The 27303-nt window shown below is 54.8% G+C and overlaps 2 protein-coding genes and 2 long non-coding RNA genes across 26 annotated transcripts; 3 read left to right on the top strand and 1 right to left on the bottom strand.

Moving 5' to 3' along the window:
- The first annotated feature begins 467 nt into the window (after positions 1–467).
- TMT1B (thiol methyltransferase 1B) lies at positions 468–2763 on the top strand. The gene is made up of 2 exons (XM_017658568.3): positions 468–1338; positions 2303–2763. Exons 1-2 carry the CDS (start codon positions 841–843, stop codon positions 2537–2539), a joined length of 735 nt encoding a protein of 244 aa, XP_017514057.3. The 5' UTR covers positions 468–840; the 3' UTR covers positions 2540–2763.
- A 246-nt stretch (positions 2764–3009) lies between these two features.
- On the bottom strand, positions 3010–21456 carry ITGA7 (integrin subunit alpha 7). 12 transcript variants are annotated; one of them, XM_017658559.3, is made up of 26 exons: positions 21011–21450; positions 16647–16774; positions 16468–16547; positions 15323–15578; positions 14752–14883; positions 14366–14485; positions 13318–13525; positions 12959–13200; positions 12601–12689; positions 12347–12474; positions 12115–12210; positions 11892–11953; positions 11589–11758; positions 11039–11188; positions 10289–10404; positions 9640–9832; positions 9480–9560; positions 9298–9377; positions 9102–9176; positions 8862–8964; positions 8126–8302; positions 7824–7955; positions 5999–6112; positions 5684–5782; positions 5463–5588; positions 3010–3708 (listed from the first exon to the last, which is right to left on the bottom strand). In XM_017658559.3, exons 1-26 carry the CDS (start codon positions 21214–21216, stop codon positions 3478–3480), a joined length of 3594 nt encoding a protein of 1197 aa, XP_017514048.1. In that variant the 5' UTR covers positions 21217–21450; the 3' UTR covers positions 3010–3477. The 12 variants fall into 12 exon arrangements, 11 of the variants coding, with proteins under 11 accessions (XP_017514048.1, XP_017514049.1, XP_017514050.1 ...); XM_017658560.3 differs by having other exon boundaries at positions 13007–13200; XM_017658561.3 differs by having other exon boundaries at positions 14806–14883.
- LOC108395931 (uncharacterized) lies at positions 3705–5570 on the top strand. The gene is made up of 2 exons (XR_012122727.1): positions 3705–5376; positions 5472–5570. It is a non-coding gene; the product is annotated as an uncharacterized lncRNA (long non-coding RNA).
- LOC108395932 (uncharacterized) lies at positions 5856–26092 on the top strand. 12 transcript variants are annotated; one of them, XR_005058675.2, is made up of 12 exons: positions 5900–6126; positions 7853–8013; positions 11407–11502; positions 12118–12202; positions 13570–13732; positions 17925–18051; positions 18509–18638; positions 20681–20947; positions 21034–21165; positions 21915–22024; positions 24320–24487; positions 24989–26012. It is a non-coding gene; the product is annotated as an uncharacterized lncRNA (long non-coding RNA). The 12 variants fall into 12 exon arrangements; XR_005058676.2 differs by having other exon boundaries at positions 24409–24487; positions 24989–26010; XR_005058678.2 differs by lacking the exons at positions 24320–24487; positions 24989–26012 and adding an exon at positions 26074–26092.
- Positions 26093–27303: the final 1211 nt, after the last annotated feature.

Raw genomic sequence — 27303 nt, 5'->3', positions numbered from 1 at the left:
GGAGTCCTGGAAGTCCTGGCCTGTGAGGATACCTAGGGTCACCTGCTCCCTGTCTCAGCCCATTCTCCTTATGTCAAAGGTGGGAGCAGGAGGAGGGCTTAGAAACTATGCATGGCCCATCCAGTCTCTCCTCATCTCCCCATTTCACAGGCAAGAAAACTGGAGCCCAGAAAGTGGGAGACTTGCCCAGAGGAACAAAGTGAGGTAATGGCAGAACTAACTAGAACCCAGTCTCCTGACTCTTCTCCAGTCTTCCTTTTCCTCCCTTCTTCTCTATTTCTAGGGCCTTGAGGCCTTAGATTTGATAATAAACACCAGTGAGTTGAGCAAATGCCTTTCTCTTGGCCAGCAACCTCCCTCCTTCTTCTGACCAATCAGGCCTGTCCCTGAATGTGCCGTGTTTGGCTTCTGTGTGGGGCATGGTACAGTTTACAAAGACCTGGGGGTGTGCCAAGGCAACTAGAATTTCCAGCTTGCAGAGCCTGAGGCCAGAGTGAGGCCTGCGATGCCCCATGAGTCAGCTCTGCCGCAATATTTGGCCCCATGAAGAGGTGATCTGCGACGTCCCCTTCCCTCCTCACTCTCCTCTGAGAGATCAGCACACATCCTCCCACCAGCTGGGCAGAGTGCCCCCAGAGCTCAGGGCAGCTGGCACGATGCATTCTCCACCCCACTTAAAGCTTGTTGGAGAGCCCGTGGGGCTCTGGAAACCGCACTCTGGAAGGTTCCGTACGCCCACTCCAGCCTTGTGAAGAGGCAGTTGGTGAGCAGGGCACAAAGTCCACTGCAGCTGGGCAGATAGAAGGCGGCACCCGAACGGCCACACGGAGCCCGGCGGCCATGGACGGACTAGTCTGGCTCCTGCAGCTGCTGTTACTTCTGTTGACGCTGCCCTTGCACCTCATGGCTCTGCTGGGCTGCTGGCAGCCCCTGTGCAGACGCTACTTCCCCTACCTGATGGCCGTGGTGACCACCAAGAGCAATCGCAAGATGGAGAGCAAGAAACGGGCTCTCTTTGGCCAGATAAAGGGACTTACGGGAGCCTCTGGGAAGGTGGCCCTGCTAGAGCTGGGCTGTGGTACCGGTGCCAACTTCCAGTTCTACCCAGCTGGCTGTAGGATCATCTGCCTGGACCCGAATCCCCACTTCAAGAAGTTCCTGACAAAGAGCATGGCTGAAAACAGGCACCTCCAATATGAGCAGTTTGTGGTGGCTCCTGGAGAGGACATGAAACAACTGGCTGACAGCTCCATGGATGTGGTGGTCAGCACCCTTGTGTTATGCTCTGTGCAGAGCCCAGCAAGGGTCCTGAAGGAGGTCCAGAGGGTGCTGAGACCGGTGAGCCACAAGGGAGGGGATTGGGCACTGGCTGCCCCAGGATGGGAGCCCTGATGTGTGGGCTCACTGGCCTCCACCCCCATCTGCCAGTGGAAGTGAGCCCAGCACCCAGATGAGGAAGAGCGGGAGCTGGGACAGCCAGCAGGGGAGCGGCGGCTGGGGCCTAGGGAGTGACGTTTAAGATTTGAGGGATTTAGCAGGGAGTTGGGGGTGGGAGGTGGGAAAGTGTGTTTTAGGTGGAGTGGTTAGGCTAAGTGGAGTCTGTAAGATTTTGAACTGGGTGTGGAGAGTTCTGGAAGGTTGCAGGAGCACATGTGGAGGGAGGGAGCGAGGGTCAAAGAAGGCCATTTGCCAGGATGAACAAGCCTCATTTGCACTTGCTAGGCCTGTGGTGCCAGGAGACAGCCAGATAGGCAAGCCAGAGGCAGTTTGCAGTCCACGTCCAAACATCAGGAAAAGATGAAGCCTCCAGATAGAGATTTGGAAGTTGCCAGCTTGTAGCTGGTAAACTCAGAGCTTAGGGTGCATGAGATCATCCAGGAAAGGTAGAGTGAGGAGAAAATAACTTTATTCAGGAGTTGGGAAGAAGTTTTCCTGGGATGCTGGCCAAGATGTCCAGGAAGCAGTGGGATGTGTGCATCTGGGTCTCAGGAGAGAGCATCTCTGTGTACAGTGAGATCTCTGCTCCTGTTTTTCCATCTCCCATCCATCAGCCCCCTGCTATGTCAACCCTTAACAACCTCAACCAGCTGTCTCCATGGGGAGGGTCTTCGCATGCAGTTTGAGTGAGAGGGCAGGGGCCAGGAGATGCAGAAAATGTCAGGAGCAGCACAGTTTGCTCCACAAACCCAGAGGCCAGCAGCCCCCTTCACCGAGGCATCAGACCAGGCTTGGTGAGCAGGTGCAGGGGCTTAGAGGAAGCCAGCGGGATGCAGCAAGTCAGTGACAGACTCTGCCCTCCCAGGGAGGAGTGTTCTTTTTCTGGGAGCATGTGGCTGAGCCCCGTGGAAGCTGGGCCTTCCTGTGGCAGCAAGTGGCCGAGCCCACCTGGAAACACATTGGGGACGGCTGCTGCCTCACCAGAGAGACCTGGAAGGATCTCGAGAGGGCCCAGTTCTCTGAACTCCAGATGGAACGACAACCCCCACTCTTCAAGTGGCTACCTGTGGGGCCCCACATCATGGGAAAGGCTGTGAAATAGCCCGTCCCCATGTCCTGCCTCCAGTTCAGAACCATGCCACCAGCCAGCAAGCCTGTCTCCTGCTGAAGTTGTTGAGGCAGAGTGAAGCCATTCTCCCCACCCTACCCCAAGCCCATTTCTCCTTCCCCACCTCTGCCCAGAGACTCCATCCTTCAATCCCTCGCTGCAGAGGAGAAGCTCTGTTCCTACCCTGGCCATTACACCCTGTCCTGCACTTCTGCAAATTTCTGGGCTGAGTCTCCCCATCTTTTCCCACCTGGCCCTAGGGCAGCTCCCTGTCCCTTTCTCTCATTCCCATAGCAAAGTTCCCCCTCCCGCTCTGAGACCAACCCCATGTGCCTCCAGGAATGGTCACAGAAGTCATGACACAGGTCCCCTGCCAGGCCTCCGGCCCTCCCTCCCACCACCACCTCCTAAGTAGAGGGCATGCAGGGAGAAGTGCCCCCTCCTGGGCCCTGGGCACGCTGGAGCAGGACTCAAACAGTTTTTAATAAATAGACAAAATCCACTAGATTGATGCAGCAAATTAAAGTCAGAGGACAGGGGAAACTAGGGAGGGAAGAGCCCCTGAGTAAGGACACAACCTCCTCCAGACCCTGTGGGCTTAAGGCACTTTCAAGGGACAGGTCCTTGGAGCCCTGCTACTAGGGTGAATGGGAGAAAAGGGGATCAGGGCCCCTCTCCCCATCCTGCGTCAGAGTATCTCTTCCCTTCTGCCCCCTCCACGTCACAGTCCCTGACTTACCCCCTCATCTCACAGTGTTCTAAGGGGAAGCTTGGGAATGGCCCTCATGGGGGAAGAGGTCTATGTCCCTGAGGAAATAGATGCTACCAATCTGATGGGAAACCTGCATCCCACTCTACTCTCTGCATCCTGAGGAGTCACCTCTAGGGAACAGGGGGGAGGGGACCCACAAGCCAGGCTGAGACAGAGGAAGCTAGGCAGTGCCTGGTGCAGGGTGCTCATCAGAGCCCAGCTGAGGGTGCCCATCAGCAGCCAGGATGGGGTGTGCGTCGGAGCCCTCCCTCAGGGGGCTGCCCCAGTTGTTCCGCAGGATGGTGCCTGTCTTCTCCTCCTTGAACTGCTGTCTGTCTTCTCGAGGTATCTTCACCGCGTGGTACTGGGGCACAGTGGCCTCGGGGTACTGCTCCCTCTTGAAGAATCCAATCTGTAAAGACAGCAGGCTAGACATGAGGAGTCTGCAGGGCTGAGATGCCTGGAGGAGGTGGCCAGCACAACCCAGCTCCCGGCCCCCGCCATCTCTGGGACAGAAAGAACCAACTGTAGCAGAAAAGAGGCCAACTGGGCAGCACCCGCTGCCGTGAGTACCTCCCCCGGTGGCAGCACCAGTGCTGGGTCCCCAGGGACATTCACAGCAAAAGAAAGATGCAGATGAGGGCCCAGTGTGCAGGACCAAGGAATCTCCCTTGGTGTCTGAAAGTCGGGGTTGAAGGTGGAATATCAGATCCACTGACCCCAAAAGTATCCATCCACCCAAGCTTTTTAAGAGACCCAGTAGCATCCACCAGAACAGAAATGATATCTGAGGGAAAGCCCAGCCTCCTAGACCTCAGCACAGTCCATATGACCCCTCTCAAGCGTCATACACAACCACCCTGTGTACTGGGACACTGGGCAGCATCACCTCAGGGCAGGGCCCCTCCCTAAATCATGGTCATACCGCCTGACGTGGAAATGGGCCCTTTGCATACTCACTCATGACTGCCCAAGACTCCCACATGCTCAGACTGCACTGTCTCCTTGCACACTTCTCTCTGCACACTCACGCCCATACAAAAGACATGGATGGCTCCTCCTGCACTTCCACATGGTCATTCTCTGACCCGACACTTTGTACATGCCCCAGGCAGTGTGCACTCACCCTTACAATTACCCCCACCCAGTCCCTCAGACCCATACCACCCTCGTGCCATCTCAGTTCTTCACCCTGCACATTCCTTGTCCCTGAATGCTGGAGCTCTACTTGCATTCACACACATAGATACCTTCACACACACACACATGCACATGCACACACACAAAACAGTTACTCCACAGTCCCTGGGCCCCCAACTTCCATGGCTGAGGACTGCATGGTCAGTGATAGTTGGTGGGAGATGTGCTCTGGCTGCTCCGATGGAAAAAGCCACACTGGGATGTCAAGGGAGGAGGGGAGCAGAAGAGATGGAGCATGGGAACCCTGAGGAGGGATTGAGGCCCTTATCTCTGCTCTGTCCCCTTCCATGACAGCAGGGAGCAGGGATCCTGGAACCACTTTCTTGAAGGCATCAATCTCCCTAAGACTGGCCAGGTTCCCACCCAACAGTTTGGACCCTCTTCCAGGGCCCCATCCACTAACGACTCACATTTGCCAAAGGGTGTTCTTGGGCCTGAGGCAGTGCGGGCAATTCTCCATAGCGCCCCAAGGACATGCATGGTTCCACAAGGCCCAGAGGTGGCATGCGGCCAAGGTATGACCACCGGTGGGGAGATGATTCCCTGTACGCCATGTGCATGTGCATTTTTCATGTGACTCGGACACAAATGTGGTTCTCTACACACTTTGTACAACACTGTTCAGGCAGCGCTTAGTATGTGCGGGCTCCCAGTTCAGCTCTGGAGGATCCACTGTTGGCCTTCTTGGTGAGTTTCCTTCCCAGCCTTTCCTGCCATGCTCTAGTTAAATCAGACCACATTTCTCTGCCTCCAGTGGTCTCAAGCTTTCTCTCCATGTCCTCGACTACACAAGGCTCACTACCCACCGCACTAAACTAGTAAATCTCTGAGGACAAGACCTGCATGTGACTTATCCCTGAAACATCCTGGTCCATGAAGGGTAAGAGCTTAGTGCACACTTGCTGAGTGGATGAGGGGGTGGGGATGAGAGAAGCACGGCACAAAGGCCACCGCCCGCTGTCTCACCTGCCGCAGGAGCAGGACCAGCAGCGCCAGCACCAGCAGCCCAGCCAGCACCGCCAGGAGGATGACCCACCAGGGCACTCCCGCCGTCCCCACCACTGCAGGGTCCAAGTATACCTCCACTGGGATCTGGGGAGCAAGGGGTTAAGGCACCAAGGGCTGCAGCAACGGAGAGAGGAGATTCCCACCCCCACCCCCACCCCTACCCCAGCCCTGCAGCTCACCACTGTGGAGGCATCTCTGAGCAGCAGGTTTTTGATGGAAGACTTCACAGTGATGTTGGCTCGGACAATCACTTCCAGGGACTTCATGGCTGAGTACTCCTAAGGGAGCAGGGAAGGAGACCCTCTTCCTGAATGCCCTGTGCCCCCCCCCCGACCACTGCCTCCCAGCACCTGGAATCATGCATAACACAGGGGGTTTCTGCCTGTCTAGGGTTAAGAGAGTGCTGCATCTGGACAGGGAGGAGATCGGAGGAGGGGTCCTGGGGGTGCTGCTGGAGTACAGGACGCCCACCTGGCATCCAGCACTGCTCTCACCTCCAAGAAGGTGCTGTTCCAGAGCCGGCCCCAGATGTGCAGCACAGCCGCACGGTCAAAGCTGTAAAGAGGGCAGCTGAACACCACACAGCTGGCCGTACCACGGGCACAGTCCTGCACAGAGACAGGCAAGACCCTGAGTCCAGCCCACTGAGCCAGCCCTGAGCCCAGCGCCCTTACAAAGGTGGTCACACAGACACAGGCTGCCCAGACACTTCACTCCATCCCTCCGTGAGCCCCCACACCCTGGATCCTGTTTTCCCCCTGCTCCTCATTCACATCTCTCCCATTTTCCTTACCTGGCCTCAAACTCTCCTTCTCCAGGAAGTCTTCCCTAATAATAATAATAATAATCTAACCCTGTGTTCCAAAATAGCAGCCTACCCCAGATCAGGGCTATTTGGCTTTGAAATTCATGGGGAACAGGGAGGGGTCTCTTACTTGACAGCAGCAGGTACAGAAGCTCCCAATTGATGTTTGTATTTCCTACTGATGGTCCCATCTACTGAGTACCAACTATCTGCAAGGTACTTATCTCATTTAAGCTTCACAAGTCCTGCAAGGTGCACATTATTATCATCCCCATTTTTCAAACTAGGAAATAAAAGTCCAAAGAGGCCAGGGGACCTGCCTCACATCACAGCAAAGCTGGGATGTGGTGGAGCAGATACGTGAACCCAGACCCAGGTTAGACAGAGCCGCCCTCCTGTGCTGAGCCAGACTCACCGAAGAAGGGAGAGGCCGCCCCAGGAGCAGCAGTGGGGCACTGGGGACTGAGGCCCTCCTGCAACTTCCAAGCCTGACCTAAATCCATTTGGCCCAGTCCCACCTAATGGCCCATTTGCCTAAAATTTATGTTATTTTCACCACACTTCCTATGCGGAAGAATGGCTTTGAGAGTGTTCGAATTCTTTGTGCCATCCATTATTTTTGAGCAATTCAAGAATCCTTGGTGAATTTCTCTAAAAACAATTTTAAGTAAAAGAATCAATTCAAAGTTCTTATCAAAAAGGGAGGCCTTTCAGACAAAATCAGTCACTTGGAGAAGGCAGGACTATGCATATAATGGGGAGACAGCCATTGCAACAGCTCACATTACCCCATGCCTTCGTGTTTCATTGCGCCATGCTCTCAGAGGGTAGGGAAGCTGAGGGGCCCCGAGAGAACCGGGTTGTGACAGTGGCACCACCTCCCACACAGATGACGCCAGTGCTGGCCCAACTGCTTACACCCCCTGCAAAGGGCCTCTTTGACTTCTGGCCTCTATTGCCCACCTTTCCATGCCTGGGGTTCATCTCCTTGCAGCCAGGCCAAATACCCCCTAATCTGTGTCCGCCCCACACTCTCCCTGCTAGTGCCATCCAAGAAGGGATAAGTGCAGAGCATGTGCTGATCTCTCAACAAATCCACTTAAAGAACAAAACTATGTGAAACAAGTAGCAAAAGGGGAATTAAAAGGGACAGCTTTAACGAACCACCTAACATACTGTCATTTCAATTATCAGAACTTCTAGAAAATGTTTTTCACATTGTGAAAATCAAGCAGGTTTTCTCATGCAAACTGACTTTTTCTTCCTGAAAGAGTTCAAAACAACAAGGGCTAAAATCAGCCCATCCCCCTGTAAAATGCCATCTTTCACATAAGTGTGAGGAGACCCCATGGGGCAGCTCACCAGGCTGGAGGCACATGCCCTGCTCTGCAGTGAGCACTTGGCAGGTGTCAATCTGCCCCAGGTGTTTGACCATGCAGACTCAACAAGTCAGCCTCCCAGGATGCCCACCACCTGCTATCCCACCTACTGCACCAGGTCTGCCCCACTCTCACCAAGGTGATATTTCTCTTCCTCTCAGCAGAGGACACTGGCCACCAGGATGGGCTCCACACTGGCAACTCATGTGGCTCTGGCGGCTCCAGCAGCTGCAGCTCCCGCCGCCTCCTGTCCCTGATGTCCACATCCTGGGTGTGGGGAAAGGGGTACAGTGAGTGTCCCGCCAAATACAGCACCCCTGAGATGGTAGGTATCTCCTCTGCACTGCCTTCCTCCTGCCCCACCACCCACACTCCCTGCTCAAGGTACCCTCCCCCAGCCCTGACCCCTCCCCTTGCTTCTAGCTCCTGGGTCTTACCAGGCGGAGAGTGTTGGGCCTAGGGGAACAGAGCCCCTTCTGTCCAGGCCCCTGCCCTCCCTCCAGCTCCACCCGCATGGGGTACAGCAGCCATTTCCCATTGGAAATCTCATGGGGCCACATGATGTTGAGGAAAGCAGAGCCCAGGGTGTTGAGAGACTGGCCTTGGTTGGAGACCTGTGGGCACAGTGGAGAGCAAAAGGAGGGAGCCCAGTTTCTGAGCAGGTCCTAAATCCACAGAGATGGAGGGGACAGGGATGAGGGGAAGGCCTAGGGAAGTACAGTTTCAACAAAGACTCAGGATCCTAGACACACCAGGCACCATTCTCTACCCACCAAAAGCCCAGAAAAACCTGGAGATGTCACCAGGAGGCTCCAGCCATGCAAGGGCAGGTTCCAGGGAGAGCCCTCCCACGGTGTCTCCATTCCTCCAGCTGGGGCCCCTGGAAGCAAAGCTTCCCAGCACCTTGGCCTCCCGGGTCAGCAGGTGAGATGGAAGCTTCCCAGGCCCTCCCAGCCTCCTGGGCCAGCAGGTGAGACAGCCATACAGGAATGACCAGGAAATGTCCATCGATGACCCAACACCAGCACCTGTCCCCAGCCAAGGCCCAGGAACTGGGGGAAGCCCCAAGCTTGCTGGTCACCAGCTCCTATTGGTAGAGGAGCTGCAGCCCTTGGCATATGCCTGGGCCTCTCCTCTGTGCCGAGAAGGGAGGGGCCTTACCAGGACACTTACCGTGACCTCATACTTGACCTTACTGCCCACATCCCACTCAGACCGCATGGCACTCTCACCCCGCACGACACCAGAGAAGAAGAGCTGCTGGGGAATGGCCACCCTGGTGTGGAGGAGTCAAAATGGGGCCTGAAGAGGCCTGGTGCCTGGTGGAATGCCGGTCCAGGAGGCAGGGCCAGGCTGGGGCTTGGGTGGCAATGCCTGACCCCTGGCGGAGGAGCCCGCGTGAGCAGGGCTTACCCTGTGATGGACAGTGGCAGCTCGATGAAGACTCGGGCTTGGGCAGAGACCGGATGCAGCTCCTGCTCACTGATCCTGGCATGGGGCAGGGCAGGTGTGAACAGGGGGCACAGGCACCATCCCAGGGTCAGGGAGAACAACAGAGCCCCTTTCAGGTGTCACCAGCCCAGCAGCCCCACCCTGGGCCCTGGCTCACGTGGCTAGCAGCAGCTCCACCTCCAGCTCCGTGGTCTCAATAGTGATCCCTGAGGTGCTAAGGAGGAGGTAGAAGGCAACCTAGCCAGGAAAGGAACAAGGTTAGAGTCTGGGGAAGGGGGTGCTTGAGGAGGGGTCCAGGGCTAGAGTCACCCAGACAGGGGTAAGGGCAGACGTGCCAACCTGGGCACCTCTCTTCATGGGGTTCCCGAGCTCACACTCAACGTGGGAGGCATTCTCATTGGACAGGCAGAGAGGCTTCTCCTGGAGTGGGGAGACAAGGAGAGGTCAGTTTGAGTTCCTGGGCCCCCAAGACCCCACCCACCCTGCCTCAGGTCCTCACCGCAGGGTCCAGCGCCCGGACCCCTGAGTAATGCAGAGGGGCAGGAAGGGTGACCAGGAGCCGGGCTTCATGGGCATCATCTCCATTGGCCTGGGGCTGGGCTGGGTCTGAAGGCAGGTTGGTGACCTTCAGCTGCAGACCCATGACTGGCTGCCCACTCAGGGCAAACAGAGCTGTTGTCCCATCTGAATCCCTGCAGGGTCAGACGCCGCTCACTCTGAGAGCTGAACTCCTTCCCCAGCGCATGCTGTCTGCCTTCACTCCCTGAGCCTCTTCTCCCACCCAGGTCCCCCAAATTGCCTTACACCCCAGGCCACACTGAGAGCACCAGCCCAGGTCAGGAGGCCTCTATTCTGGCCCCAGCTGCACCACTTCCTCACCTGGGGCAAGTAACTTAGCCTCTCTGGGTCCCCACTCCCCATCCACAAGTTTACAAATTACTAATAATCATTTCCACCTCACTGGGCCCTGAGATGTGTGTAAACCGTATCATTACAAGCTGGTTATTCCTGACCAGGAAGGGCCCTGTGGCACTCAGCCCGCAGGCCCACCCCACCTCCTGCCCTTTCTCTGCCTGGCCTCCTGAGGAGCTTCCAGCCACTCCTGGAGCCTCACCTTCCCACCCCACCTGTTCCCTCACCCCCCTCACATGGGCAGAGGCTGGAACTCTGTGTCGCTGACCCGGGCACAGAAGCGGGCGTGGGCCAGCTGCAGATTGCTCTGGCAGACTTTGTCTTCACCACAGCCTTGCTTCAGGAAGTGGATCTAGGGAGAGATTTGAGGAAAGGGTGAAGCATTCCTAGGGCAGGAGGCAGGGGGTACTTGTATTACCAAGGCATATGGCGGGGTAGAGTGTCACAGGATTCAGCAACCTGGGATCAGCTCTCAGATCTGCTGCCTATTTGCTGTGTAGTATTGAGCTGGCCACTGAACCACTCTGAGCTGGGTCCTCATCAGTGAAATGCTGGGTGTGCTGCCATGCTGTGGTAGAGAACAGCAGGCTAGTCCACAGTGAGACCACATTCCCTAGCCTTCCTTGCACATAACTGAGTTCCAGGATTAAAGCATGAGAACAAGGAAGGCCACTGAGGACTGGTCACAAGAATCACACATGGTGCTTCGTACTCCCTGCACCACATCTGAAGGTGGCAGACTCCCACCAGCCCAGTCCCTGAACAAATGCACAGAATACAGGAGCAGTTTCCCCTCTGACTAGGAGCACAAGATCATCTGGACCATTTTGGATTTGGGAGTCTACTTGTCACAGCACCATGAGATATGAGAAACTACAGGGGTAGCATGTGAGAGAGCCTTGCAAGCTATGAACAAGTGTGCCAGTAAGGACCATGATCCTCATCCCACTGCTCCTTCACCTGTGCTAAGCCAGAACCCCTCTCACCTCTGCCCGCTCAGTGCTGGGCTGGTGGACATTAAGAATGGGGGCCACTGGTGGCAGCCCCTGGCCAGGAGCCTGTTGCCGGAGCCGAGGGGTCTGGAGACTATAGGACAAGGTCACCACAATAGCCCGAAGCTTGTCTTTGACATTTTCCTGGGAAGGGAAAAGATGGATGTGGATACTAGAACAATCCCGGGGCCCCAGCCCTGTCCAAAACTTCAGCCAGACCTAGGAGAGATTCTGAAGTTTGGAAATAAACCTAGGGAGATAAAGGAGAGAGGTGGAGAATGACTGGGGTGCAGACAGAAAACCCTGGAGTTAGGGCCTTGAAGATCAGATGTGACCATGGGACCTCCCATCTCCACCTCCAGGGAGTCCAGAACTTGAAAGGAGGCACAGGAGGGCAGCAGGAGAAGAGGTCAGACCAAAAGAGAGGCTTCTCAAAACCCAAGACCTCAGAATGAGATGTGAGTGTGTCAGGGAAGCTCGAAGAAATCAAGGAATAGATGATGTCATGGCATTGACCCTCAGAGGCCAAGGGGTCAGCAGCCACCTGCAGCTGGAACATGGTATCTCCACACACTCGGTCATGCGGGTGCTTCAGCCACATGGTGCCTGAGGCCTGGTGCTTGGGGTCGTCTGGGCTACGGCTCAAGAAGGTCACACGGGGGACCTGGCCCCGGAGCCTCCGGTCTGTGTCCCCATCTAACACATATTCCAGGGCTGTAATATGTGGGGAGAGGAAAGGAGCCAGTGAGCTGGGGAGCTCCAATCTGACACTGTCCCCAGGAACCCTCCTCTCCACCTCAGACCCTGAGACCCAATAGGGTAGAATGTAGGAGGGGACCTCACTCACCCACAATAGGGCTATCGCTGCTGGGGGTGGCCATGTAGCTGAAACAGACCCTTAGGTCCACACTGTGGGGGCAAAAGGCAGCTCCTGAGCCAGGCACAGCTCATGGGCCTGGGCTCCACTCCTACCATAGCCCCAGCCTCCATCCCCAAACTGGGCAAAGAAAGGAAAAAGAGGGAGAGACTAGACTGGAAGCTCCCCCACCCTCTCCTTGATCCTGTCTCACCAGACCGAGTGGCCGCCAGCACAAGTGGGCTGTTCTAAATCAATGGTTTTCGGAGCAATGAAGACTTCATGGGAGACATGGAGGACAGGTCTGGCCCTGGGGAATGGGAAGTCGAGAGTACAAGAAACATGAGGCTGGGAAAGAGGGGAGATAGGTGGGCTCTTCAGCCCCAGACTTGGCACTAGAGTGGGGCTCGTGGCTCCAGGAGGACAGAGAGGAGGGAAGGGCCCACCTGAAGAGCACTGCCATGTCAGCCAGAGAGCCCACCAGCAGGTCGGGGTAAAGGTTCCCATCCACATCTAGGCCTCCTGACAGTGAGTAGCCGAAGCTCTTTAAACCCACAGCCTCAGCCTCCAGCACCTGCAAGACCACACTGTGAGCATCCCCACACCATCACCCGCTCTCTGCCTCCCCCGCCCTCCACTGCTCTTCCCACTTCCTCCCACCTGCACCCATTCCCTCATCCCAATAGCACCCACTCATCACCTGGGAAGGTTTGGTGACAACCCCCAGGCTGCTTCCATGGTAGACGAAGACCTTCCCATCCCCATCAAAGGGAGCCCCCACAGCAACATCTGCAGGCATGGGAAAGGGCAGTTGGATGGGGGCAATGACAGGTCCAGGCCCCAACTCTGCCTCAGTCGGTTGGGAGGCTACTAAGTCCTGGGCACCTCACCCACATCATTTTTAACCCTCTCAGCTGCTCTGTAGATATTGCCTGCTCAGAAAGGTTACTTGCCCAAGGTCACAAAGCTGGGGAATAGTAAAGCTCATGTGAGCCTGGCTGCTCCACTCCCTGAGCCCTCAGAGGACCTCCCCCTTGACCTGTAAGGCACTTCCTCACCTCTGCCCCTGCTTTCCTCCCCTGAGCCTTTCCGAGTCCCAGTCACACCTGTGAAGCCATCCTTGTTGAGGTCCCCTAGGACAGCGAGGCTGATCCCGAACATGGAGTCAGGGGAGCCACAGAGCCGGACAGGGGATACTCCAGCCCAGTGGCCCGCCTGGTTCATGTACACATACACGGCACCCCCCAGCTCCTCTTGGCGCTCAAAGAAGTAGGGGGCACCCACTACCAGGTCTGTCCAGCTATGGAGAGAGGGAGACAGTTAGTGTGTGTCTCCCCAGCCAGGGGACTCTGGAGATGCCTCTCACACCTCCTGACCCAGCCTCCCCCAGGATGCACTCTCCTCTGCCTGCTCTCACCCATCATTGTTGAAATCAGCCACAGCCAGCGAGTAGCCAAACCCAGAGGTCAGGCGCTCCCCAGACAGCATAACCTCAGGCACAAGGCGACTGGCGCTGTCTTTGCGAAGAATGACCACAGCACCCTTGTGGTTGGCTCGGGGGGCTCCTGCCACAAAGCTCAGCTCCTCTGCACGCAACAGACCCTTCCCCGAGTCGATGGAGAAACCTGGGTGGGGATGACTTCACAGTGAGCAACCCTCGTCCCCACAGGAGCCAATGAGTCTCGGCAGCTTCCAGACACAGCCTCCGCACAGCTCCAGAGAAAAAGGTGGAGGTGGTCTCCAAGTTGGCACACAGCTGGGCCGCTCTCCCCCTCAGAGCCTGGCAGCCCCCTCACGCCCAGGCCAGAGTTTGGCACAAGGAGTGCAATGAGGTTGGTCGTGGGGACCGGGAGGAAGGAAAGGCCCTGGCTGGACAACTGGGCAGGAGGCTGAGCACACTGCAAGGGCTGCTGGGCCACTGCTCAGAGGATTCCCAGACAGCTGCTCTCCACTCTGCACCCCTTGAAGGCCCCAATCCTATCCAATTCCCCTCCTTTGCCCCCACTTCTACCACTCTGGCAGGGAGAGGAAGTCATTCACGTGGACAGGGGAGATGAGGGCAAATGGAGAAGAGCTGATTCACCCAAACACCTCCCAGGCCTCATTTCCTCTTCCTCTGCAGGAGGATGCAGATAAGACGATGGGGCACTTGCCAACCTTTCTCCAGCAGGCACCTACCACCCATCCCTCAGAGGAAGTCCCCCTAGGGGTCTGACCTCCTTCCTTCCCAGTATGGTCTCAGTCCACCTGGTCCTTCCTCCATGGAGACCCCTGTTCACAGCCCCATAGGCTATCCCCACTGGGGCCTCTTCTTCCCGGGCCTGGTCATTGGGCCCAGCTCTTTTCTGAAACTTGGGCCCAATATGTGTTCCCCCAGGGGTGTGTTGTAGGGGCATGGCAGGAGAGAAGGGGAGGCCAGGCCAAGCCCCCAGGGCCCAGAAGGACGTGGGTGGGAGCTTACAAACCTAAGTAGCTATTCAGGGCCAAGTCTCCGGCTGGTCCTGGGAGCCGGTCAGCAGGGTCCAGAGTTTTATACACCAGCTGGTCAGGGTCTGAGCTATCAATGTTGGTCACAAAGAGCAACCCTGCAGGGGCAGGGGGGAGACACCAGGGAAGGGACATCCAGAGGAGGGGCGACAGAGAAGGGAGATAGCCAGACAGAAAAGCAAGAAGGTAGAAGAAGAGGTGGAGAAAGAACATGAGAGAGAGAAAGAAACCAGGGAGATAAGCATCAGAGATGGAAAGACAGAGACAGGGTGAAGGACAGAGACAGGAGGATGGGACATGGAGAGGGAGGACAAGAGAGGGGAGCAGCAGGTTAGACCGGCTCCAGGACGGGTGGGGTCCCTACCAAGGTAGCTGTTGGCCGGGACTGGGATGAGGCGGGGGTCCTGCTCCTTCTCACCCCCCGCCTCGTACGGCCCATCGTCCAGGTGCACCAGGTCCGTTGGGCCCTGCACACAGAGCTCCACCCTGGCCGTGCCTGTAAGGACAGACCTGTTACTGCCCAGAGCAGGTGCAAGGGTCCCCTCAGGCCCACACTAGCTGACAGGTGCCCAGAGAGCCCCGCCTCTCCTTCCAGCCCCATCTCCACCCTGACCCCAGCCCAGGCTCGGTCCACTCACCGAGTGTCCGCTCGGCTAGAGGCTGAGTGCGGAGACGGGACACAGTGGGGCAGTCTGCAGGAGCGTGCAGGCCCAGCCGCATGGGGGCCATGCTGGCATGTGGAGGAGCACTCGGCCATGCAGAGGAGAGGGGTGGCCCTCTGTGTGTACTGACAGGATGGGTGGCAGGCATGGCAGTGCCCCAGGCATCATGGCAGGGAACATGTGGGCATGCTAGGCCATGTGCTGCCCCCATCCCTTCCCTGAGCTAAGAGGACGTTTTGGTTCCCTTGTCCCCTCCTTTGAGGAGTGACTCACCCTTCCAGTTATAGGTTCCTGGGGCCCCAAAGAGGATATAGTGGCTGTCTGGGGAGAAGGCTGCGGCCGTGCCCTGCTGGCAGAACCCAAATTGCTCGTGGCCCTGGGGGCGGCCCTCACAGAACTTCCACTCCCCGCCATCCAACTCATCATGGATGGCCAGGTCTTGGCTTAGCACAAAGCAGCGACCGATCACATCCCTCGTCTCCAGGACCTGGTCCACTCGCTGCCGTGCCTCATATCGGTGTGCACAGGTCTATGGGAGGAAAGGATGAGGATCATTCCCCTGTGTGGACCAGGGACCCACATGTAGACCTTCAGCAGACACCAGTTCCTGTGTGGGCACATGCACAGCCATGCCGGCATCACTCGAGCACAAAGTTAGGCAGGTACAGACATAACCCCTGTCCTGCCTGCACCCACTTCCTTGCCCCTGCAGGAAGAAGACCTCATTTGGCATTCTGCCTGGGCACCCACAGGCACCACCAAGCCAGCACAGAGCACTCACGTCTCCTTGATCATGTAATACGAGACTATCCCCAGCTTGGTCCTGTCTCTGGACCTTGGCAAGTGCAATCACCTAGTCTGCAGAGAACTTCTCCCATCTCCATTCTCCAAGTATTGCTTATTCTTGAAAGCCTGCAGTCACCCCACCTGCAGGAGTCCTTTCTCTCCCCTCCTTCTTTGGGCTTTAACAGACTGGGGACTATACACTCACTCAAAAGTGCCCATATTCTGCCCCATCGTGACTTGTATTACTAAGGATGTGTGTGCAAATTACTGATGATACAGAGAAAGAGACATGGAATGAGAGAATGAGAAGCTCCAGAACTACTTAGTAAGCCATTTGAGCCATGGGCCAGGTTTTTCCCTGTCTTTACATACGTTCTCTCAGAAACTGCCATGATACCTGATGCTGCAAAGGTTCTCAGTAATTTTGACAAATGGATGGATGCATGCATAGTTAGATGCTTTTAAGGGTACAAAGACAGAGATCATGTTTTACAGTCTGAGAATCAGACTATCATACCATATTCCCATCCTGTGTTCTATAAGCATATCTGCACATATGCACACACCATATACAGGTACGTACACACACATACACACTACCCTCGCACACAGTCAGAAGGAGTGGTACTCACGACAATCTTGCCCCCGGGCCCCTGGCTCCGAACACTGACTCCCAACCACTGGTTCTCCTTGCTCTCCTTCTGTACATCAGCTGGAGGCAAGACACTGGGAATCAGGGGAGGGAAGAGGAGCCCCAGTCCTCTCCTCCCTTCCTCCTGGGCTCCCCACACAACCCCCACAGGACCCACACCTCCCCGGTCGATGTCCATTCTGTAGCAGTCAGTCTCTTCCAGGCTCAGGGGGCAAGCGAAGAGGCCTCCGGTGCGATTCGCCTGCTGCCCAGGCAAAGCTAGGGCCTGCGGAGCACCCACCAGCAGCCTGCACAACAGGGCAGGGGCAGGAGTCAGGGGCCAGAATGCTCCACCTCCCCAGAGCTGCCTACCCTGGCCCAACTCCTCAGCAAGAAAAGAGTGTTGAAGGACTGAGGAAAAGGGCCAAAAGTCCATTTTTCCAAGCCCTGGCAAGGACAAATTAATACCCTCAGGACAGCAATCACCATGTTACGTATGCACATTCTGGGTGAGGGACCACACGCACAGCACACACACACTTACGTACAAGCACCAATGCAAGCAGCCTGGCCAGAACCGTTGATTTGAAAGAACCACCTGTCCCCAGCACCTGTTCCTGACCAGGCCTTTCAATCCCACTCCCTGGCCCCATCCCCAAGCTCTGCCCTTCTCCCCAACCCAAGGCCAGATGAAACCCTCCCAAAAATGCCAAAATGCTGGGAGCAAATGTAACCGGGGCCCAGAGTGGCACTGCGAGGTGGCCCAGGGACCAGCCAGCATCAGAGGCCAACCAAGAGACTAGAAAGGGACCTACTTCCCCAGCCCCTCATCAGGGGCCCATCAAAGAGCCCACCCCCCAGCAACCTTGCCAGATCAGAAATCTGTCAGTCACTCTGCTGGCATGGAAGTAGGGATGAGTTTCTGATTTGGCCTCCAATCCTCCCATTCTCCCCCACATCCCATCCTTCCTTCCCCTCCCCACATCTATGATTTTCCCCATTCTTCCCACCTCCCCACCCCCACCCAGTCTTCTCCCCTACTCCCCCTTAGACTCTTTCCCAGCTACAGCTTTCTTGGCAGGAACAATTTTCCATGATCACAGCCAAGGCTTCCTCCCCTGGGGAGGACTGTGCTGGGAATGGAGACAGCCAGCTTCCCCTGGGGCCAAACCCCAAGGCCAGGAGTAAAGGAGGGGTTAGGTGAGGTGATAAGCAGCTGCCTACAGGGATCCTCTCTTCGCAGGAGGAGCAAAGTGGCAGCAGGCAAACCTCAAGGCCTCTGACCCACACTCTCTTCCTTCATCTTTCTTGGGGAGGCAGAGGGCACAAGACCCCTGCCTGTGTCTGGCAATATTACAGAAGGGCATCTAGGGGGCACTGTGCCAGTTCTGATGGGCAGGGGGAAGGGAGGACACAGAGCCATTCTCCCTTCCCACAACTGTTCCTGTCTCTTAGCAGCTGTCACCCTACATCGGAGCCAGTGGCAAGAGGATGGGAAGTAGCAGGGAAGAGAGCATACATTCGGCATTCATTAATAACTGTTTACTGACGACCTATCATCTGCCAAGCGCCATGTCAGGCCCTGGTGAGACAAGGAAGTAATATTTATTCAGCACCTACTATGGGTCAGACCCTGGGTTAGAGGCCAAGGACATGAAGAACTAACATTTATCACCCTCTATGTGCCAGACACCAGGCTAAATGAGTTATGGGCATTAGCTCATTTACTCTTCCCAACAATCCCATGCGAGGATGGTTTTCTTGTCTTTGAGATGAGGAAACAGACACATAAGCTGGCATTCAAATCCATACCTGCCTGACTCTGATACTATGACTTATCTGCCACACCCAGTGACAGGTCATCTCCAGAAGGCTGAGACCACCCCAGAAAGGAAGGGGAGGGAAGGGGAGCCCCAGGCAGAAAAAGACACCAGGTGGTAATGCCAACCTTCAGGCCAGTCCAAAGTGCCCCAGCCTCCAGACTCAGGTGGGCCACCTTTCGGAGGGTCTGGGTTGCCATTTGTGTTTGTGCTCGCCCACAGCAGGCAGCCGGGTGCGCTCGCTGGACCCACACTTTATGCGGACTCACAGAGACACCCAGTGCCTCAGCTGGTCAGCGCGCAGCAACCAGAAGCTAACAGCTGGTGTTCAGTGCTCGCCCCTCCCCCGGAGGTGAGGAGGAGGGACGGCAGCCGCCCACACAGAGCAAAGAAGCTGAGCACACAGCTACGCCCACCCAGCCCCACTCCTGATGGAGGACAGGCCCACCTCCTTGAACAAGAATTGCCAGCCTCTCCCGTCCCTCTACCTCTGCCCCAGCCACACACTCTCCTAGCTTCGCCCCTGATACCCAACCACCCCAAGCCTCTGGATAGAACAGTAGCCACAGTGCCGCCACTGCACAGAGAAAGGCAAAAAAACATGTTGGCAGCTGCTGACAGAGGAACTGCCTGAGAGCCTGGCTAAGTGAAGGTGAAGGCGTAGCCAATGACCACCGCTCCTTCAGCCCTCCATACACTCCGGAGCTCTGACCCAAGCCCAGCCCTGACTCTCTCAGTCTGGGTGGCCCTCCAGGGAGGATGCCTGGCATGAAGGCCGGCTCAGCCTGGAGGGGCTCTAGCCAAGCCTCTCCATGCAGGCTCACTGTTTTGCACTAAAGCTGTTCTCCAGCTCCACAGACCACGATGCAGGAACGATATACTGACACTGTCATAGCACTCACCATGGGCCTTACACAATTCTACACACTTCACCTACACTGACAACTCGTAATCCCCACAACTCTGTATAGTACTATTAACTCCATTTTATGCTGAAGGATATAAATGAGGCTGAAACTACCACACAGCAAAGAAGGTTAGACTTCAAAGTCTTATCCGGGGACAAGACTGACAGACATCAAATCATGTGAGCACTTCCAATCAGTGAGTGCTGGAGAAGGCAACCTGCCACTCAAAAGTTAGGGACTGAGCAAGGTACCAGGTCTCCCAGGGGCCCCCAGACAGCAGAGCGCCCCCTGCTGGAACAAAGGCAGGGTTGGGCAGTCAGGCTCGTCAGGGAAGGCCCACTGCTTGGCTCTGAGAGACAGAATCAGGGGCCACCTTCAGAGAGGAGGGGGAAATGACAAGAGACCAAGCTATTAAAAATAACCTAGAATTTGCCTGGAAATAGCTCAGAGAGTTCAGCATGTCCTAAAAAGGCCTCCAGTCCTGGAACTCTGGCAGATGGGGGAAGGAGGGAGGGCGGGAGAAAGAGATGACCGAGGAAGTGGATAGAAGGTTGAAGAGATGAAGTCCATCACCTCTCTTTCCCAAAGTTTGGGGTACTACTGACCCTACTCCGTGATGACAGGGATAATGTGAAAAAAAAGATTAGAGACCCCTCCTCCCTGACAGGGGAAGAGAAATGTACTCTTGTCCCCACCCTCTGCCCCCAAGCCAGCAGGAGCAGGAAGGAGACAGTCCCAGGAGGCAGCACTGATTCCCAGGAATGGATACTTAGTGTGGCTTTAGGCTCTGGCCTAGGGGCAAAAAGAACACCCTGTCAGGAGGGGGTGGGAAGCTTTCTTGTGCTTTCTTGAGAGCCCTTGTCACTGTTTTGTTTTGTTTTGTTTTGTTTAATTACACATATAGCTGGAGCCAGTAGCACAGGAAGCATGGCAGTCACAGGCCCCCCCACACAAGTGTGTCCATCTCGCATGGGTCCTGGAATGATTAGAAAATAACCAGAATTGCCGTCTGCCCCTCACTCAACCCTGCCTTCCCCACTGCTGAGATTCCTGGAGCTGAAAACTTCCCAAGGCAGAGGAAGGGGAACAGCCTGGCCAGCATCTTCCCTGAATAACTGTTGCTGCTGGCACTACAGCTTCTTTTTTTTTTTTTTTTTTTTGTTATCATTAATATACACTTACATGAGCGACATTGTGGTTACTAGATTCCCCCCATTATCAACACTACAGCTCCTGAGGGCTCCATGTGCTGCCACTCTCACCACCAAACCACACCGTGCTGGTTTCCAGACCCTCCCAGATCCCCTCCCAGTCTGCCGGTGGTCTTGAGCCTCCGAAATGTCAGGTCTCGCCTCTAGGGGCCTGCTGCCCTCTTTCCACCCCACGGCAATGCTCCGGTGGTAGGAAGACATCCCTGCAGTCTGCCCTCCATCCCTCCCAGCACGCTTTCAGCCTCTCTGGCCCTTCCCTCTCCTGCCCTCTACAGAGACAAAATGCTCAGTCCTCATCCCGGAGGGATTCAGCCCACTGAAGGCTGGGAGCCACAGACCCTGGGCCTGGCAAGGAAGCAAGTTGGGGGAAAGGGAAATAGTTCCCTACCAAGACAAGTACCTTGCTCTCCAATTTATGCTCAAAGAGAGGCCCTGGCCCTCAGGGCCTGGGGGAGCGCCTCCAGACACACGACAGATAAGGAAGGTTGGGGTGTGGAACATCCATGTACAGCCCGGGTCTTGGTGGGGCTGGAAGACTGAAGGTGAGGTGGAGGGGGCGGTCTGTGGCTCGGGCACCAGGTCTCTGCACTGGGGCGGTGACTCACCAGCTCTGGGGTCGGGGCTGCAGCTGCCTGTGCAGAGCCACAGAGAAGCCAAAGAGACTACCCGGCTCGCCCTCCTTGCGCAGGGCGCCCATCACGTCCAGATTGAAGGCGACAGCCCGCAGGGAGAGCAGGCCGGCGAGCAGGGAACCAAGAAGGTAACAAATCCCGGGACCCAGCCAAGGGTCGCGGCCCAAAGTCCGAGCCATTGGGCGAACACCTCGCGTGCTCCCCCGGAGCGCAAGGCAATTCACTCGCGCCCGGAGCCCCGGGTCTCCCAAGGCGGCGAGAGTCTGGTCTCGAGTCACGCTGGATTTTCAGGGGTATCGCAACCCTCTCCCTCGCCAGCCCTTCCGCGCCGCGCCGCTACCCCAGCACCCGCGGCGACTACTGCAGCAGCCGCGCTCGGGCGTCCACTCCGGGGCACGCGGCGGCTCGTGGCCGCCCCGCCCCGCCCCTTGCTCCTTGGGCCCCGCCCCCTTGCTCCTTGGGCCCCGCCCCCTGCCGCCCCCGCCCGCCGCCAGCACCCGCGGCAGGTGGAGGCCGCGCGGAGCCCCGGTAAGCCCAGGCTGCGGGCTCGGGGTGGGAACCGGCCTTGCTCCCTGCCCGCCAGCCTCGCCCCGGCCCTGCCACCGCGCGTGCCTCCCTTTTCCCCAATCCTGCACAAGCCCGCCAGTGGGGAAGCGGACCCTAGGGATGGGCAGGGGAGAGAAGTAGAGTTAGAAAGCGGCTGAAAAAGGGAAGGAGGGTGCGGCTGAAGAACAAACTGGGAGGGAAAAGGCGGAGGTGAAAGGGAGGCGCGGTCTTAGGGCCGTGTCCAGTGTGGTCCCTTAGTGCTCCCTTCTTCTCGTGGTCACATGCTGTTCCAATTAAACCACTTCCCACCACGTCCCATTCCACCCCTCAGAGCCCGGCAGTGACAAGAGCCATGGTAGCCACATGAACAGCACTCAGGAACAGAGGGCAAGAAGAGAAAGAAAAATCCAGCAGTTCCGAGGAGGAGAACAAAGGAAGCAGGTAGAAAAGAGAAAAGAGATGGAAAAAGAAGGGCATGGGTTAGATCGACAAGGGATGGGATGAAGGGAGAAGAAAAAGAAAGTCTGAGAGTGATATAGGAAGAGAAAATCAAGCTGGGGGAATGGGGGCCGAAGAAAGGCAAAGATGAGCCACAGAGACAGAGGGATGGGAAGGATGTTGCCTGCTCCCTGGCCCTCTCGAGACTGTGCATTTCCCACTCGCCAAAGAGGAGGGCTTGTGGGGAACAGACCCTGGGCTGGCCTAGGCAGAATGTTGGTGGCACTTTGCAGGAATATATCTCTACAGGGACCCCCAGGCCTGTCCCTCTTCCTCTCCTCCCCAGCCACCGCCCCCCATCCACATTCCCGCTGTAACAGAAGCAAAGGGAGGGGGGACATTTTCCAACTCTCTGCTATTTATAACTCCAGTCCAGAAATGTGACCTAAGGAGAGATAGGGATTAATTTGACACAAGGGGACCTCGCTGGCTCCTCCTCCCTTCCTAGTTCTCTATCCTAATGAGTGTCTGTCTTGTGGACCTCCATCTGTCCATCTTTCCCTTCCCTCTCTATCAGGTTTTGTCTCATCCCAAACTCTCGTTTTGTCCCCTTCTTGTCTCTATCATTTCAACTCTTTCTCAGATTATTTCTCCATGTCTCTAATGTTGTCTCTGCATCCTCAAACACTGCCATATTCTTAAGATTCTCTCTTCTCCCTCCCTTTCTTGAAAGCCTCAATAAGTGTCCTACCCAATTCCTCATCCCATACTCCCTTTGTCTCTCACACTTCTTTGTCCAAGATGATATTTTTAAAACAAGCAAGCAAATCAGATGAGCTCGCTTTGTGATATAACCCAGGGACAGTCCTTTCCCTGAGTAAGTTACTATACATTTGAAGGTTGGGCCTCCATTTTGTAACTTTACCCTTGTGAACATCCCCTCCAGGGGACTAAGGTACTTCTAACAGGTGCTATGAAGGAAACACACGTGCTGTCAGCATGCTGCCACCAGGACTCTACTTTTGCTATCTCCCAGATACTTTTCTATCTCAAGCCCCAGATGATAGAGCTGACTAGAATGCAGAGTAGCCAAGTCAGGATAGAACCCAGGACTCCCGACTCCAGCCCAGACCCCCCGCCAGCGTCAAAAGCCTGAGAGCCCAGCTGCCTGCCTCTGCACCTGCAGCTTTTGCCTCCCTTCATCTTTCCTCCACTGTTTCTGCTAAATCCGAGGCTGAAATCAGATGCCAAGAGTCTGCTTCTGACCTCCTCTGCCCAAATATTTGAGAAGTCACCTTGCCCGCCACAAGAGAACAGAGTAGGAAAGATGAAGAGAGAGGCTGCCCTAAATTAGCCTGGCTATAAATAGTGGAGCAAGGGAGGGCAGGGAACAGCAGAGCCCTAGCCCAGCCTGTAAATTTAGATATGTAGACTTACCCTAAAGAAGAAGTGGGACCAGATTGTTGGATGGAAGGGCGATATTGTAGGTGGAGGAGGGTATAATGAAGCTGCATGGATCCATAGAATGGAGGAAGCTCAGCATTAGAATAAACAACCTGCCAGAGAACTTCTTGTATTTGAGCCAAGAGTTGGGATTCATTACATTAAAAACAATGCTGACACTATATCGTTCCACTCATATAATACTCTCAAAATGACAAAACTATTGAGATGAAAAACAAATATGATTGCCAGGGGGCAGGGATGAGGAAGGTGAATATAAAGATAGCCAGTAAGTTCCATTTGGGTGATAGAGTTTGGGTGGTAGTTATTTAAAACTACACAGGATGAAATTCAATAGAAGTGCCCACACGTACATACACACACACACACACACACACACACACACACACACACACACACACACACACACAAATGACTGCTTGTAAAGCTCTGGTGAAGATGAATAAGGCCTGTAAGCTAGGTAATAGTATTGGACCCCCAACAGCTTGCTGGTGTTGAAATGTGAGAAGTTATGGCCACTGAGGAAAGCTGGGTGAAAGGTATACAGGACTTTGTGTACTGTTGTGCAATGTCCTCTGAGTCTATAATATTTCAAAATAATTCTAAAAATTGATAAATGTCCAGGCCCAGCAAAGACTTCAGCCCTTGTCTGAGTGGAAGCTGAGGCTTTCTCTAGCTCCTTCCCCTCCTAACAACCTTCTCCCCTCCTTCTGAGATCCCTATTTTTCAGCACTCCCAGATCACACATTTTCCAGCTGCTGCCTCTAGCTTATAAGCAAACACTTCCAGAACACACACTTTGGAGTTAACGTCCCTCTCCACCTCATCTGGCAGTGGAGCCTTGGAGCCTGTGTCTCAAGGTCAGCCTTTTCCTTCCCAACACAAGCAACATGAGGACTTTCTCACCCCACCCGCCTCTCCAGCACTGGAATCCTTCTGCCCAGCTCTGAAAGTTGGCTGTAGCCAAAGCTGCAACTCAGGGAGTGGCTGGAGAGAAAGAATGTAAGTGTGATTGACTGTAGTCTGGCTGCCCTGGTCTTTGAGGATCCAAGGGAAAGCCTTGCATTTTGGGGAGAAAGACGGGGAGATCACTACTCACAGGCAGCCATTCCGACTGTCTTGAGGGCCATTTTTCTTTGAGTACTGGCTTCAGGCCAACATTTGGAACTTGGCCACACCACCAACAGCACCCCTCTTTTGAAGCCCAGCCAGATTTCCCAGTCTGCGAAGCCTTCTCCACTCACTCCATGTCCTCCCTCAGTCATCACCCAGCTCCTAACAACTCAGCACCTCCCTGCCCTAATGTTTGGCCCAGTCAGTGTGGAGCTTGCTAATTAAAGCTAACTCTGAAAAAGACCTCAAAAGAACAAAGAAATCAGTGGGGAAAAGGAGCATGGAGTTGCATTCACTCATTCTGAGGGAAAATAATCTGGGTGGAAAATTGTAAAGAGAGGTTGAAAGAGATTCCGTACTTCAAGACTCATTCTCCCGATGTGTGTGCAGCTTGTGTCCAGTTCTACAAAAGACAGGTGGAGCTGAGCTTCACCGTCAGCAGAAACTGAGGCTAGACAATGAGCACAAGGGCCTAGAAAAAGCACAGTTGGAGGACGACCCTGGGGAGACTGGCTGGAGTCCCCAGATGTGGTCCGGGTGTGCTCCGCCCAGCTCCAGAGCAAAGGAACAGCCGGTGCGTGGGAGGCGGGGGCAGGGCTGATGATGTCTGTAGGATCCTAGCACCCTCTATACTCATTGTGAAAATGTCCAGCGGTTTTGCCAAGGGGGTGAGGGTAATACAGGATGGGCCTGGTACTCTCCCTGAGTCAGCATAATACATTCACAGACTCACCACCAAAACCCCCAACCTCACCCACCTCATTACCCTGCCTTGTTTCCCATCCCACAAGTCACAATTCTCTGGCACCCCTGCCAACCCCTGCCCTTTTCTCACAGGCCCCACAGTTCTGGAGTGAAGCACCGAGTTTTCTAATCTGCCTCTCTTTTGCTTGCTCACTGTGGTTGGAAGCTGGAGCCAGAGGGGGTGGGGCGGACCCGGCCAAGCTGCCCTGTGATGCTCTTATCTTCCCACTTCTATTGATCAGCTCCTCTGGAGCGAAGCGTCTTCCCAAATGCTCCTCCCCAACCAGACTCCCTTCAGCTGGCGCCGCACAAGCTAGAAGTACCTAGTGACAAGGCCTCCCCTCCTGGGGTCCCTCCCATGGCTTATGCCACGGTAGACAGTGGTCACGCTCAGGCTCTGGAGTCAGATAGCCTGGATTTGCACCCTAGCTCTGCCGTTCATGACCTCTGTTGCTTCACTGCTCCATACCTCAGATTCTTCCTCTGAAAATCACGGATGACAGTAATAATGCTACAGGACATTTCTAGGCATTAAAATGAAAATATATAAAGTGCTTGGTCCATGGTGACTACTCAGAGCATGTTGGGGGGGAAGTTATCACACACAGATAAGCACAGACACATACATACACAGCATCCAACATTTTTATTCAGGATTTTTATTTTGTCACTTAATATTCTGCTTTCTTTATGCTGCCACTTAACCGTTTCACTCACTAATCCTTTGACAGTTGCACATCTCCCAGGATTTCAGATGCTACTCACCGCAAATTGATAAATGAATTGATCAGTTAGTCATCCTGTTTCTCAGAAAATTCTCCACTCTCAGAAAATTCAAGAATGACTTATTCTAATTCAGTCAGCACCCATTTCTCCTCCCCTGCAAGTAGATATAACGAAGCCAGTTTTCAACTTTGTAACTGAGCCATAAAAACAGAGAATGCCAGCTTTCTACCCATGCCAGGACACAGTGAACTACAGGGCTTTCCCTAGAGGGCAACCATGTTGGTACCTTCATCTTGAGGTTCCTAGCTTCTAGAACTGTGAAAGTAAGTAAATTTCTCACAAATAACTAAATATACTTAATATAACAAATATATACGAAAACAATTTTTTTAGTAAACTAAAAGAAAAAAGAGAGAATGCCAAAGCTGAAAGTAGCCTTAGATTTGGTTTAGTTCAGTGATTCTCAACCTTCAATGCATATTAGAATCACCTAAACAACTTTTAAAAAAATACTTAGGCCTGGGCTCTGCCCCTCAGAAATCTAGTTAATTAGTCCAAGAACAAGACATTTTTAAAATTTCCCCAAGTGGGGCTGATGTTTAACCAGGGTTGAGAACTACTGATTTAATCCAATTGTTTTATTTCATTAAGGAGGAAGCCCAAATCCAGAGTGAGTAAGCCACTTGCCCAAAGTCACCCAGCATTGTGCACCAAGACAGACTGTGGCACCAGCATGAGTATGCTGACTGTGCTTTTAATTTTTCTTGTTGAAGTTAATCCCTGAAGCATTTCTCTTTAGTTCAGAGAGGTATTACATAATTTATCTTTTACTTTGACAGCAGCCCTAAGTCTTCTGGTAAGACTGAAATGGGTTCGCATTCCCTGACCACAAAAGGACAGAGGTGGAATATTCACCACACAGAGCCAGCCAAATTAGCAAAGCTCCCTAAGAGGGCGCTTGAAATGCCTCAAATGCTTCCTCTCTCCAAAGATCATCCAGAGCTGAGGGACCTTGGCGGGGGTGGTGAGAAGAGAAAGGGCTGTAAGGCAGTCACGCATTCCCTCCGAGAGGGAGGGAGCTGAGAATCGACCGAGAAGCGGCCGTGACAACCCATAGAAAAAGGAAAAGCCGCTGCTCACCCCACCCCCAAGCAGTGCTCAGAAGGCCGGCGACACCACCTTACCCCGAGCCTGACATCCAAAGACTCAAACTGGCTCTGCGATACTGGAACTAC

The sequence above is a fragment of the Manis javanica genome, chromosome 11 (assembly GCF_040802235.1).
Source record: "Manis javanica isolate MJ-LG chromosome 11, MJ_LKY, whole genome shotgun sequence".
NCBI classification, from domain to species: domain Eukaryota; kingdom Metazoa; phylum Chordata; class Mammalia; order Pholidota; family Manidae; genus Manis; species Manis javanica.
This window is presented reverse-complemented; position numbering and strand designations above follow the sequence as displayed.

What these genes read in the sequence shown, in the direction of transcription:
- ITGA7 (XM_017658559.3), bottom strand. Translation starts at nt 21,216, where the DNA reads ATGGCTCGGACTTTGGGCCGCGACCCTTGGCTGGGTCCCGGGATTTGT. An exon ending in GGCCCTGAATAGCTACTTAG is followed by an intron (nt 13,526 to 14,365) that starts GTTTGTAAGCTC and finishes ATCCCCACCCAG; the next exon opens with GTTTCTCCATCGACTCGGGG. An exon ending in TCAGAGATGCCTCCACAGTG is followed by an intron (nt 5,589 to 5,683) that starts GTGAGCTGCAGG and finishes CTTGCTCCCCAG; the next exon opens with ATCCCAGTGGAGGTATACTT.
- TMT1B (XM_017658568.3), top strand. Translation starts at nt 841, where the DNA reads ATGGACGGACTAGTCTGGCTCCTGCAGCTGCTGTTACTTCTGTTGACG. An exon ending in TCCAGAGGGTGCTGAGACCG is followed by an intron (nt 1,339 to 2,302) that starts GTGAGCCACAAG and finishes CTGCCCTCCCAG; the next exon opens with GGAGGAGTGTTCTTTTTCTG.